At 59.8% G+C, this 10,887-nt stretch overlaps 4 protein-coding genes across 4 annotated transcripts; 3 read left to right on the forward strand and 1 right to left on the reverse strand.

Annotated features, from left to right (window-relative positions):
- Positions 1–590: 590 nt before the first annotated feature.
- On the forward strand, positions 591–1,856 carry ISF_04311 (hypothetical protein; the record flags this gene model as incomplete). The annotated part of the gene is made up of 1 exon (XM_018847917.1): positions 591–1,856. The coding sequence occupies one exon, from the start codon at positions 591–593 to the stop codon at positions 1,854–1,856; it is 1,266 nt and encodes a 421-aa protein (XP_018704873.1).
- A 246-nt stretch (positions 1,857–2,102) lies between these two features.
- ISF_04312 (SET domain protein) lies at positions 2,103–3,870 on the forward strand (the record flags this gene model as incomplete). Its single annotated transcript, XM_018847918.1, has 3 exons — positions 2,103–2,645; positions 2,700–2,889; positions 2,957–3,870. 3 exons carry the CDS (start codon positions 2,103–2,105, stop codon positions 3,868–3,870), a joined length of 1,647 nt encoding a protein of 548 aa, XP_018704874.1.
- A 447-nt stretch (positions 3,871–4,317) lies between these two features.
- Positions 4,318–6,324, forward strand: ISF_04313 (exonuclease; the record flags this gene model as incomplete). The annotated part of the gene is made up of 1 exon (XM_018847919.1): positions 4,318–6,324. The coding sequence occupies one exon, from the start codon at positions 4,318–4,320 to the stop codon at positions 6,322–6,324; it is 2,007 nt and encodes a 668-aa protein (XP_018704875.1).
- A 614-nt stretch (positions 6,325–6,938) lies between these two features.
- ISF_04314 (integral membrane protein) lies at positions 6,939–10,577 on the reverse strand (the record flags this gene model as incomplete). Its single annotated transcript, XM_018847920.1, has 1 exon — positions 6,939–10,577. One exon carries the CDS (start codon positions 10,575–10,577, stop codon positions 6,939–6,941), a length of 3,639 nt encoding a protein of 1,212 aa, XP_018704876.1.
- Positions 10,578–10,887: the final 310 nt, after the last annotated feature.

Consider the following 10,887-nt stretch of genomic DNA (forward strand, 5'->3'; position numbering starts at 1 on the left):
GCGATTCCGTGTCAAGGCTGACTGGGCTCAGCCAACACATGCATGCTGCGTGGGGCAGAGCTGGGCACCGTCTGGAGGACAATCATCATAGATATCTGGTCCAAGATGTCGCATCCGGCCATCTCAATTCATTTCATGAAGCATTTCGTCACATTGTTCTCGTGAAAATGTTGCAGTGAAGCGTTGGTTGTCAAGGTTAAACGCGCTACAGTGGAAATCACTGGAAGTACCTATGTATATTGTACATATGTATATATGTACATATGTAGGCGCAGTGGACGTTTGTGGGGACTAAACAAGTCTGACCAATCACAAGCTGCCATGCTGGTTGGCACGTCTGTAACTGCGCTGAACTGGCTTCTAAAATCTTCTACTGCCACATCGTCCAACGTATTAAACAAACAGCCTGTCCTTTCAGAAAAGAGTCATACCCGCTGAACAGTTGCGTTTTCAACAGGTAAAAGTAGGAGGCAAATCCTCTCCGGAACTTTTGACTTGTCATTTTCATCCTTTTCTCACCGTTTTTACACCGCCCTTCTTTCCCTCGGACCGGTCAGTCTCTTGACCTATAACACCAGCCATCCTCTGCAATGGCATCACAATCACGGCTGCTGCGGCTGCCCGTGCTGCTGGCCCTCCTCCTGGGAATAGCCCTTCTGTTCCTTTCCCCGCTGGTCCTGGCAGATTCACAAGACGCTTTAGACAAGGATTCAACAAAACCTGATCTGATATGCCACACAAGCGACCCCGCTGACTGCTACCCGCGCATCTTTGTACCCACGGATGAGTTCCAAACGGTCCACGACGACCAGGAGATCCCCAAAGGTCTGCACGTGCAGCTCAACATCAACACAGGCGAGAAGCTGGCTAAGATATACGTGCCGGATGAACCCGTCGATCCCGCCCTCGAGGGCCTGCCGGTGGAGCGGGAAGTCATCAAGGTCGAGCCGGAGGCCCGTGACGACCCCATCGTCGCGCCGCCCAAGGGCGCACCGGCGTATGAGGCGGCCGGAAAGATCAAGGCCCCGCCGCACGAGAACGCCGGCTTTGTCAACGCCGTGAGGCTCCTCAAGGCCGACAAGGGTGAGGACGACCCTGCCTTTGACGCCTCGCTCGACGCCATGGAGGAGCTGGCGCACGACCTGCACTACGGCCTCCAGGTCGCCTCGGATCCGGAAATCATCAAGTCCCTCGTCTGCCACATGATCCAGGAGCCGCACCCCGGCACGGCTGCCGCTGTCGAGGGCCTGCCGCCTCGGGACCAGCAGGCGGCCACCATCCTCGCCGCCAGCCTGCGGAACAACCCGACCGCGCTGGCCGAGGTCAGCAAGCACTGGCCGGAGATTCTCAAGCACAAATGCCCGGGAGCCAAGGCACCGCTGGGGAGCGAGCTTTGGCGCTGCGTCGGGCCGCGGGACGACGACACGGCGCCTGCGCCTGCGTCCGCAAGCTCAATTAAGGCTCGGGTGGCCGCCGTCGACACCCTCATTAAGGACCACAAGATCCGGGACGACTTCGTGCGCGCCGGGCTAATGAACACGCTGACCCGCGTGCTGGCCCGCGAGGGACCGGAGTGGGCGGCGGCGCAGCGAAAGGCGGGCGTCCTGGCCCTCAACAACTTCCTCGACGAAGACGTGGGTGCCATCACCGGGCAGTGGCCCAAAGGACCCCGGCTGACGGACGAGAAGTGCGCTGAGGCGGGCACCCGCGCGCCGGAGGGCTGCTGGGACTATCACGTCGATCGCATCGTGAAGGCGAACAAGGCCGACAAGAGCCACTGGAGCAAAGATGTTCAGGCGCGGCTGGCGGCAGCGCGTAAGGCGAACCCGAATGTGCCTCAACATGTGGAGTTGTAGTGTACAGAACGCATAGATAGATCTTCCATAATAATTTCAAAAATTAATTCTAGAAAAGTGTCATCGTCTCACGCGGCGTCGGTGGCATGTTGTAAAAGGGTCGTCCTCTACGGTGGCAACTTGGTGGAGCATCTCTGGCACAACTAAAGATTTTATACTCCCCAACACATCATCAGCAACAGACGACAAACAACAACAACAACAACCCCCGAGCTGCATCATCCCTTGCAAATTCCTGCCCGAAAAATGGCATCCGCCGTCCCCGATGGCGTGGCCGTGAAGCCTCACAAGACCAAGGGCCGCGCCCTGCACACCACCAAGACCTTCCCCGCCGGCGCCGTCATCGCCGTCTTCACGCCGCTCCTCCTCCTGCCCTCCGTCTCGCACCTCACCACCGTATGCTCCTTTTGCCTGCGCGGCGACGGCAAGCCGCGGCCGTGCTCGCGCTGCCGCGCCGCCTACTACTGCGACGCGCGGTGCCAGGCGGCCGCGTGGTCCGGCGGCCATGATCTGGAGTGCTCCGCGCTGGTGCGCGCCGTCCCGTCGGCGTCCCGGAAGCGGCGCGAGATTCCCACGCCGGTGCGCGCTCTAGTGAAGGTGCTGCTGAGCCGCGGGCAGCAGGAGGAGGACCTGGGCAGGCGCATGGAGGGGCTGGAGGGGCACGTCGCGCGGAGGAGAAGCGAGCCGGGCTGGGCGGACATGGAGATGATGGCGATGGGAGGCTGCGCATTTGCAGGGTGGGAGACGAGCGAGGCGTCGGTGCGCCAAGCTGTTGAGATTCTATGCAAGGTATGCTCGTCTACGATGGAAGGGTCGGTGATGATGCTAATCTGCTGGTTGCAGCTGCAAACCAATGCGTTTCATAGATTTGACGCCGATCTAGGGCACGTCGGCATCTTCCTTGAGCCCACGCTGGCCATGGCCAACCACTCCTGCATCCCCAACGCGTTTGTTCAATTCGTAGGGAGGACCGCCGTCTTACGAGCAGAGTACCGCATACAAAGCGGCGACGAGATTGAAATCTCCTATATAGGTATTGCCTCTCTCACACGTCTTCCCCCCTCCATCATAACAAAGCCTTGCTAACATGTCCTTGCCAGACAACACGAGCTCGCTCGGAAAGCGAAAGGCCGCGCTGGCACCGTACAACTTTGAGTGCCGCTGCCGGCGATGCACGCAGGACCTGTGCGTTTACCAGGCCAGCGCGCACTACCGCGACTTCCGGCTCAACGACGACAGCATCCTCGGCGACGGGACCAAGCTACAGACGCACCCCGCCGTCAGCGCGCCGGACCTGCAGGCCACCGCCCGCGCCGCCGGGAACCTGCACTTCCAGCCCCCGCCCGTCGCGCTCCCCGAGCGGCGGGCCGCGCTGGAGCGGCAACTCTCCAGCTGCCGGGCGCTGGTGGCCGCGGGGCTCTGGGCGGTGACGCCACTGCCGCAGACGCTCGCGGAGCTGGCCATCTACCACGGCGAGGCGGGCGACTACGCGCGCGCGCTGGCGCTGGCAGCGCTGGCGGCGCGCGACTGCGACCCGTACCGCTTCCCGGCGCCGTTCCACCCCTCGCGCGCCAAGAACCTTTTCCTGCTGGCCAAGCTGCTGACCAACACGGCGGCGGACACGGCGCTGGCGGAGGAGCGTGACGGCGGCGGCAAGGCAGTGCAGGTCTCGGCGCGGGCGATGGAGACGGCAGAGGTCGGGCGGAGGCTGCGCGAGGCCCTCCGGGACGTCGACCAGGTGTCGCTCGCGCAGATGCTGCTGTTCATGGTGCTGGACACGGTCGCGTCGGGGCCGCAGCTGGCGGGCTGGGAGCTGGCGCAGCAGGCGCGCGAGGTGCTGGCGGGCATCGCGGAGCTGGACGGCCGCGACAAGGAGCTCAGCCTGATTGGTATGTGGCGCAAGGATCCAAATAGCGACAGGGCGCAGGCGTTTTTCGAGTATGGTGTCGGGCAGCAGGTTGATATACTCGCGGAATTGGGCCGGGATGTGCTCAAGGAGGATCATGGGCTGTAGGGCGAACTATGGAGGGGATTTAGCGAGTTGGACATGATGACATGATGAGTTTCTGGGGGTTGAAAAAATATTGACCATGACGAATATCGAAAGCAGAATAAATCTATAAATTTCAAATCCTAATTTAATAATAACGGTAAGTTGTTGTGAATAAATGCACATCACCAACTTTTGACTTTGAGATCTAGATAGAGTGGGGCGGATTAGCGGCACCGATTCAAAGCTTCACTTTTTTCTTTGTTTGCCATCTCCATCCATCATCATACAACGTCGATCGCACCAGAGTTCCCCATTGTCACCGTCACATGCCTCCTCCAATGTCATAGTATCCATCACATCAAACATCTGTAACTCATGGTCACTTATCTTCGAAATAAAATCCGACAAGTCAAAAGCGCCGCTCGCAGCCTCCTCGGCCTGTCTCTCGACGACAGTGCCACCGCAGCCATGGTCGACGCTGAGAGCAAAGCGACGCCAGCGGCAGCTGCAGCCGCTGTTGCCAATGCCGCTCCAAATACCACGACCGGCGACGACACAACGCAGACCAACAGTGAGCGCATCAGCCTGAAGCGCGCCAGCCCTCATGACGGACACGACGACGAGCCCGCCGCCGACGACAAGAAGAAGCCCAAGACCGACGACGCCGCGGATGGTGATGATGCCACGGCCGACGCGAACCCCAACGAGTGGCAGACGGTCAGCCGCTCGACCAAGAAGCAGAAGAAGATGCCGCGCCCGGGCAAGAACTACCCCGCCATCACCTTCTCGCCCAACGCCCGGCTGCAGTCGCGCATCGGCCTCAGCCACCTGCGCGACCTGGTGACGTACATCTTCGCCGACGGCACCGGCCCGCAGTGGTGCGCCGTCTCTCACCGCCCGGCTTTTCGCAAGATCGTTGCCGTCATGGTGCCCGGTCTCGAGGAGGCCATGTTCCGGCCTGGCACGGACCTGGCCACGTTCAACGACACGCGCGACGACGACCTGGACGGAGACAAGCAGCAGCAGAAAAAGACGCACGAGTCACCGGACGATTACTACCCTCGGCCGCTGGTGAGGGATGCGCTGCCGGAGGCGCTGCAGCCCTTTGCGGACATGTTTCCGCATCTGTGGCCGGTCAAGACGCCCGGCGATGATAGGCACGGCAAGATGCACTCCCCGATGGCGGCGTTCCTCGCCACACCGCTACCCAAGGACAAGTCCAAGGCAGCGGCTGCAAACGGCGCCGACGGTATCAAACCCGCTCGCGAGCCTTCCGGGTGGAAGAACGAGCGCACGCGCATCACGGAGTTCCTGGCCACCGCGCCGGAGCTCGCCGAGAACGGGTTCTTGGTGCACCCGGCGCTGCTGCCCGAGAGCACCGCCGCGCGGGACGCCTTCGTCCTGCCCGAGGGCTGGGTGCGGACGGCGGTCGAGCATCTCTCGGACGGCGAGGTCCCCGAGGCCGAGATCGAGCAGGGCAGCGTGACGGCCGGCCGCGCGGTGCTTGCCGTCGACTGCGAGATGTGTCTGACGGGCCCCGACGAGCTCGCACTCACGCGCATCAGCGTCGTCGACTGGTCCGGCTCCGTCGTCCTCGACGAGCTCGTCCGCCCCGCCAAGCCCATCACTGACTACCTCACGCGCTTCTCCGGCATCACCGAGGCCATGCTCGCGCCCGTCACCACCACACTCGCCGACGTCCAGGCGCGGCTCCTCGAGCTCCTCACCCCGCGCACCATCCTCGTCGGCCACTCCCTCGAGTCCGACACCAAGGCCCTGCAGCTCACCCACCCCTTCATCGTCGACACCTCACTGCTCTTCCCGCACCCGCGCGGCCCGCCCCTCAAGTCCTCGCTTAAGTGGCTCGCGGAGAAGTACCTCGGGCGGCGCATCCAGCGCGGCGGCGACGCCGGCCACGACTCGGTCGAGGACGCGCGCACCTGCCTCGACCTGGTCAAGCAAAAGTGCGAGCGCGGCCGCGCGTGGGGCGCGCACGACGCGCAGGGCGAGAACCTGTTCCGCCGGCTCGCGCGCGCCGGCACCGTGCTGCGCTGCGTCCGTGGCGACCCGGACGGCAAGGAGGTCCGCGGCGGCGGCGTCGACTTTGTCTGGGCGCGGCTGCGCGAGCTCGAGGCCCGGCAGGGCTGGTGGAACACGAACCGCGACGGCAGCGGCGGGCCACCTGAGGAGGAGGAAGGTGACGTGGAGGCCTGTGTGAGGCGGCTGACCGCCCGCGTGGCGCGGATACACGAGGCGCTGCCGCCGTGCACCGCCCTCATACTGTACAGCGGCTCGGGCGACCCGCGACGCATGGCGGCGCTGCAGGCGGTGCAGGCGCGGTGGCGCCGCGAGTACAACACGCCGGGCCGCAAGTGGGACGAGCTGAGCGTGCAGTGGACCGACGTCGAGGAGCAGGCGCTGAAGCGGGCGGTGCAAAAGGCGCGGTCCGGCATCGGCTTCATCACGGTCAAGTAGGGCACGAGGGGCGGTACGGGTTGAAGTTTCGAAGCAGAACAAAAAGATGAGACAAGAATGGGGGGCATGGGTGGTGGGCATGTTTGGACCACGGTTCCACGGAAAGGAAAGGAAGGAGAAAAAGATGAAGGAATCACGGCTGGATCTATTGGCATGGATATACCACGAGTGGTTGTGTGCTTGATTGAATGGATGCATATATGTGTAAATAGATGTACAAGTTCACGGCGAGAGAAAAGGTCAGGTTGAGATATAAATGATCGCTGTCTTCATGTCCATGACCAGTCTTGGCCCAGAGGCTTGCCCAGAATTATAGTCCAACCAAAGGAAAACCCATGTATTCAAATTTGAGTCTCTCGGGCGAGAGTCAAGATTACAAGAAACCTTGTAAAAATCAAATGTACATTTTGTGAAACAAAGCTTGTCGCTAAAATTCAATAAAAACCCATGCACGCGGGACCAATCCCTCCAACGTATTACCTTCACTCTATCGATGCACCTGTATGCTTTTGATGTCCGTATGTGTGTGGCTGTGTGTTGCTGTGTGTGTGTGTGTGTGTGTGTGTGTGTGTGTCAAGAAAGTCAAAAAGAGTTTAAGAAAAATTAAAGTCGAATTACTTGTGCATCTTCGGCACGCCATTCTCATCCACAAGTTCTGCTGAGCTGCTGTGCAGAGTAGCTCGAGGGTTCGTTGCGACTCTGCTAATCGAGTGCTGCGATACCATGCCGTAGCTGGCTGGCCGCTCAGTGTTTAGGTCGACGGTGGTAAATCCGTCACGAAAGTCCATCGAAGACATCGACGAGAGGCGTTTTTGGGATTTGGTCCGCTCAAAAGGCAGGTTCGGCAGCTTTGGCGCGTTCGACGAATGCGAAGCGATGCGCCTATGAGCCCGTTCAGATCCATCATCTCGGGCGTGTGAAGATGACCCGGCATCTTGTGAGTCCACGACGCTCAAGGCTGGCATGTGGTGGGGCGATATGTTAACTGAATCGCGCTTTGAGCTTTTTCGAGGAATATCAGGTGCATCGTAGTAAGTAGAGACCTGACCATCATCATCGTCTTCGTCATCGCTCGTCACGGGACTAATAGGTTCCCGCTCGCCAGGCCCGTGAGCCGCATCCTCATCGCCTGAGTCGTGGCCCTTGTCTCTTGCGCTGAGCAGCGTAGCGGTTGGCTTCGGGGCGCGGTTAGGCTGCAAGTTGTCATCTTCGTCTTCATCATCGATGGGACCCTTTCTCAGGACGCCAAGAGCGACGGGAATGCCTTCAGGCGGTGTCTCGTCGCCAAAGCCAGCATTGCGAGCCATGGCAGGAGGCATCCTCGAGCTGCGGACAACTTCAAACCCTTTGCTCTTGTCCTTGCTTTTGCCGCCCATGAAGTTGCGGAACCAGCCAGTTGCGGTGGCAATGGGGCCGGTGGGATCGGCGGGTCCAGTACCAAGCTTGCGCCCCAGGCTATCAGAGTTGAGCGCCGGGCCCCGGACACCATAGTAAAAGTCAACTTCACGCGTTGAATAATCCGGCCTGTTCGGTACAGCATTCAGGGCCGCCATGGTGGTGCCCGGCGGACCAAGTCCAGTTCCGGGTGCCACAGGCGTTGCCCCGCGCGAGATGTCAGCCGCAGCATCGCCAGGCTCGCCTGCAGCGCCCGGCGGTTGCAAAAGACCGGGCTGGTCAGGGGTGAAATGCCCCGTAACCGGCTCTTGCGGCAAGTTCTCGTTGGTCGACCGACGTCTCCGAGGTGGTCGGTAGTATGGGTCAGCGGCTTCGAGAGTGGCAATGGATGATTGATGGCCATGATGGGCGTGGCCAGATCGTGCGGCAGTATTAGGAGTGGCAAGGAAAGAGAAAGTGCTCGTCTCGCCAGGCGTGCCAGGTAGATACGAGGCCGGGCTGTCTGCAGGTCGGTGTGCGTTGGAGTAGACATCGACGCTATCAAGGACAGAGCTGCTGCGGTGCCTGTTTGCAGCCATGATAGTACCGAGGCTGCCTCCAGAACTGCTTCGAACTCGCCCATTAGCGGGCATGTAGCCTGCGCGGTTAGCCTTTTCGGTGTCAATCATGGCTGCAGTGGAGAGCTGGCTGATTCTTGACGGGATTGCGCGATGCGATTCACGCTTGTTGAGCTGCCTCACGCCGAAAATCTTGGAGAGGCCGCCTCTGGTAGAGCCGACAGTGCTGTCTCGGCCAGCACCCATCATGCGGGCAACGACTTCGAGAATGGTCCCTAGCGCGCTGACGAGGAAGCCGAAAACGAGTACACAGGCGTGTACGATGAGGATAGCGTAGCCGATCCAGCCCTTGGGCCCTTCACTGACACCAAGACCCGGCACAAAGGCAACCATGAGTAGGATGGTAATAAGCCGCAGGCAAGAAAAGACGGTGTGGTATGCGTTCATCGAGGTAGGCGACTGGAAGGGCTTCACAGCATTGAGGGTAAAGATCTGAATGACTTCGCAAATGGCGAGAATGACAATCTGGGCTAAGCCGCTCGGTTGAACGGCGCCGATGGCCAGACCACGGCAAAACTGCAACACAAGCGGGATAAAGGCAAAGGTGGCAGCCTCATCAGAGTACGTATTGTAGAGAGGACCAAAGCGAAGCACAGTAGGCAGGTCGTCAAACAGAACAGACTTGGGTCTCGTGGTGACAATCAAGTACAGCAAGTAGGCAGCGAAACCGATGAGAACAACCAAGGTCATGCACGCTAGGACAACACAATACACAGGGGCTGATTCGGCGATGACGAGCTGATAAGCAGAAAAGGCGACAATCGGCAATAGCATGTAGTTGTAGAGAATGCGAACGACGTTGCCGATGGAGAAGGGGATATTCTTGGCACGCAGATCCTCCTCTGCGGTCTTGGTCGAGCGGCGGTAAACCCATTGAATAAGAAAGCCAAACTGGACGACGATAAAGGCCGCGAGGATGATGACGCAGAGCCAAACCATCATGCCGGCCCAGATATCTTGGTCGTCAGCCATTCCAACGAGCTGGCTCATGTGTTGCATGCCGTACTTGTTGTCAAGGCTAGTGACGTAGATGCCATCGACAACATTGCGCCAGCCAGGCTTGTTAGTGACGAAGCTCTCATTGAACATGATGGTTGACCAAGCGGCCTGGCTGACAATGGGCTGGTAGAAGCCTGGGTAGCCGATGCTCAGAGCACCGGTGAGGACGGCAAACTGCATGTACTGCAGGCAGTCGCCAAAACCGGGGGTGACCAATCTTAACTGATCGGCATCGCGGCCGTAGTTGGAGGACCATTGGAAGATGTCGGTAGAGCCCCACGGACTGAAATTACCAGCAAAGATGACGGCGAAACCGCAGATGATGAGAATGACGAGAGGTAGGAACTTGATGACGTTGCGGTTAGGGCCGAGATCCGGTGTGATGATGGATGAGATGCAGCCAATGTTGGTGGCTCCCTCGTCGCCGTAGAGCAGGAGAAGAGTGGAGGAGAAGGAGGAGAAGGAGTACGAGGAGCCGAAGTCGTGGGTGAGGTTCATGGAGGGAAATGAGGAAAGGCTAGACGGAAGAGTAGTGAGGTTGTTGGGGAAGTCGCTAGACGCAAAGATTAGCAGGTAATTGGACGGGATGGGGGATGTTACATACATTGGTGATGTGTTGAAGTAAGGGCCTAGAGGGCATTGGCCGCCGATGAGTGCCTGTGAGCAGAAGAAGACGCGCTCATTAACCGGGCGATAGGTGAGGACGTCTACTCTGCGGTACAGGGTGGTGGCATTGGGGTGCGCAGCATTCGGGTTGGCGGTCTGGATAATCTTGCCATTCGTCTTGGCGTCGTCTTTCCAGTAAAGGCGGTTTGGGTCCTCGCGGAGGGTAGGCGGGGGATTCGAGGGATCCTGGGAGCCGGTGACGTTGCCCCAGACGGTGACTTCAAGCATATGCCTGGGGTCGGTGACATCGAATCTGGCATCGGCCCAGACGGGTTGCCATTCCAGCTTCTTAGCAGCAATGTACTTTTCGTCGAGGCAGTTGGTGAAAGGGACGCGAACGGCCGAGACGGGAACGGCAGCTAGCAGCAGCGCCATCAAGGCATAGACGAGCCAGGGAAAGGTCGTCATGGGTCCGTTTCGTTGCCGGCGCCGGGAGCGGGCGGGGCGGGTTGGCTGTGTGAAGATGTCGCGAGGCCACGGGCCCATGTGCGTCGTCGGAGATGGTTCGAGTGTGAGTGTGAGGGAGAGAAGGTGGCTGTCGGCACGAGCCAGTGTGTGGCGCCGGCAGGGCTGCATGTCTACCTGGTGCCGTTGACCAGACGAAGCATGTTGGTAAGCTGCGTGTGAATGAAGTGAGGTGGGCTCGAGCGAGGTTGAGCAAGGCGCATCAAAGCGCGGTTTTCGCATCATGTGTACGTATGGATCGGTAGTGGGATGTCGTCGCGAGCAGGCAGGCCGTGGAGCGAGCGAGCGGTCGGAATCCGGTAGGAAACGGCGACGACAAGGAACAAGAAAAAGAAAGAAAGAATTGGGGGCTGGGGTCAAAACAGACGCATCATCACAAATTGTCGATGAGGCTATTCCCTGCAGGCAAACGGCTGTCCGA

Source organism: Cordyceps fumosorosea, assembly GCF_001636725.1.
Source record: "Cordyceps fumosorosea ARSEF 2679 chromosome Unknown scaffold_9, whole genome shotgun sequence".
In the NCBI taxonomy this organism is placed as follows: Eukaryota; Fungi; Ascomycota; class Sordariomycetes; order Hypocreales; family Cordycipitaceae; genus Cordyceps; species Cordyceps fumosorosea.